At 54.3% G+C, this 1,757-nt stretch overlaps 2 protein-coding genes across 2 annotated transcripts in view; one reads left to right on the forward strand and one right to left on the reverse strand.

The window, feature by feature from the left end:
* LOC111960359 (apolipoprotein A-I-2) overlaps positions 1 to 1,757 on the reverse strand; it is a 75,913-nt gene that overhangs the window by 17,342 nt on the left and 56,814 nt on the right. The window lies entirely within an intron of this gene.
* The window catches only part of LOC111957109 (centrosomal protein of 164 kDa), a 17,053-nt gene that overhangs the window by 6,518 nt on the left and 8,778 nt on the right, over positions 1 to 1,757 (forward strand). Inside the window, exon 9 of the mRNA XM_070436790.1 lies at positions 1 to 642. This exon is cut by the window's left edge and continues 1,005 nt beyond it. Within this exon, the coding sequence (XP_070292891.1) occupies positions 1 to 642 (642 nt within the window). The remainder of the gene's footprint in view (positions 643 to 1,757) is intronic.

Raw genomic sequence — 1,757 nt, forward strand, 5'->3', positions numbered from 1 at the left:
AAAGAGGAGGCTGATGAGGGAGAGAGTGAAGTGGTGGAGAGGTGTGTGAAAAGTGAGGAAGAGGTGGAAGATGAGGGTAAAGAGGAGGCTGAGGAGGGAGAGAGTGAAGTGTTGGAGAGGTCTGTGAAAAGTGAGGAAGTGGAAGAGGAGGTCGGCAAAGAGGAGGGAGAGAGTGAAGTGGTGGAGAGGTGTGTGAAAAGTGAGGAAGAGGTGGAAGATGAGGAGGCTGAGGAGGGAGAGAGTGAAGTGGTGGAGAGGTCTGTGAAAAGTGAGGAAGGGGAGGAAAGTGATAAAGTCTTCGAGAGATGCTCGCTGAGTGAAAAACAGGCTAGGGAAGGAGAGGAGAGCAGTGAGGAGGAGGTGGAGGGGTGCGTCAAAAGCGAACGAAAAGAAAAGGAAGGAGACAGACTTGAAGAAGACCGTGATGAGGTGGTGGAAAACTGCATTCAGATCGTGCAAGCCTCACCGAAACCCAAAACATCCACAAGCTCAGAGGAAGTAATCGAGAGACTCGAGCAACAAACGGTCCAAGCTAAGTCACTGGGGAAGAAGAAGTTAGCAGACCTTAAACGAAGTGACAAKATGGAGGTGTATGTGGGGAAGAAGAAGAATGTGCCCAAACAAAGCCCTCTACCAGCAGAGGTAGGGGTTTGGTGTGCTTTGACCATGTCGTGGCCCCTGCCCTGTGTGCTCCCCCTCTGCATGCACCTCCGCCCCTCTCTCAGCCAAAGGAGACACCCTGGGACATGATCTTAATTCATAATAAAGTACCTTAGGTCCTCAGTGGAGGAGGATGCCACCTCCATGTGCTCGCTGGCCTCCGACTGCTGATGTAAACACACTCAGTCACTGACATGAAGCATAGTGCCACCGTATCACTCAACACCGTACACACACACACACAGACACACACAATGCACTCACACACAGATAGATAGAAAACATGGATGCATACTGCCATTCTCAGCGACACACAGCGATTGTGAAGGCTCTCGTAGCAGGACAAAGCAAGCTACAGCAGAAAAGGGACAATACACTAGTCAACAGCACAGAGCAGCCATCCCATTGGTTTTGATCAGCAAAACTTGGGCAGACAAGAGGCAAATAGTGAGACTCTACCACACAAGCACAGGGCTGGTCAAGCAGGCAGTAGAGACAGAGAAACACAGGCTACAGCACTGCAAGTTTGGACTGAGAGGACCGGCTGCCTTGGGGGCTGTATAAGAGGATGGGGCTGCCTTGGGGGTGGTGAGAGGATGGGGCCGCCTCGAGGGCTGGCTGAGAGGATGGGGCTGCCTCGGGGGCTGTCTGAGCGGATGGGCTGCCTCGGGGGCTGTCTGAGCGGATGGGGCTGCCTTGGGGCTGTCTGAGCGGATGGGGCTGCCTTGGGGGCTGTCTGAGCGGATGGGGCTGCCTTGGGGGCTGTCTGAGCGGATGGGGCTGCCTTGGGGCTGTCTGAGTGATGGGGCTGCCTTGGGGAATGGGGCTGCCTGAGAGGATGGGGTTGTCTGAGAGGATGGGGCCGCCTAGGGGGCTGGTTGATAGGATGGGGCTGCAGTGCTCAGCTCTAGAGGAGGGATGGAGGCAAAACTGGCAACAAGGGGACCAGAATGTTCCAATCCAGTCCTCAGAGCTGACTGCATATACACATATTACCAAAGACACCAATGTGATGTGAGGTACACCATGGGGGGTGGATTCACCAGGGTTAGGACTTGAGCCAACACAGCCTCTCAGGAGAGGAATGGTGTTCTCCT

The sequence above is a fragment of the Salvelinus sp. IW2-2015 genome, linkage group LG4p (assembly GCF_002910315.2).
Source record: "Salvelinus sp. IW2-2015 linkage group LG4p, ASM291031v2, whole genome shotgun sequence".
In the NCBI taxonomy this organism is placed as follows: domain Eukaryota; kingdom Metazoa; phylum Chordata; class Actinopteri; order Salmoniformes; family Salmonidae; genus Salvelinus; species Salvelinus sp. IW2-2015.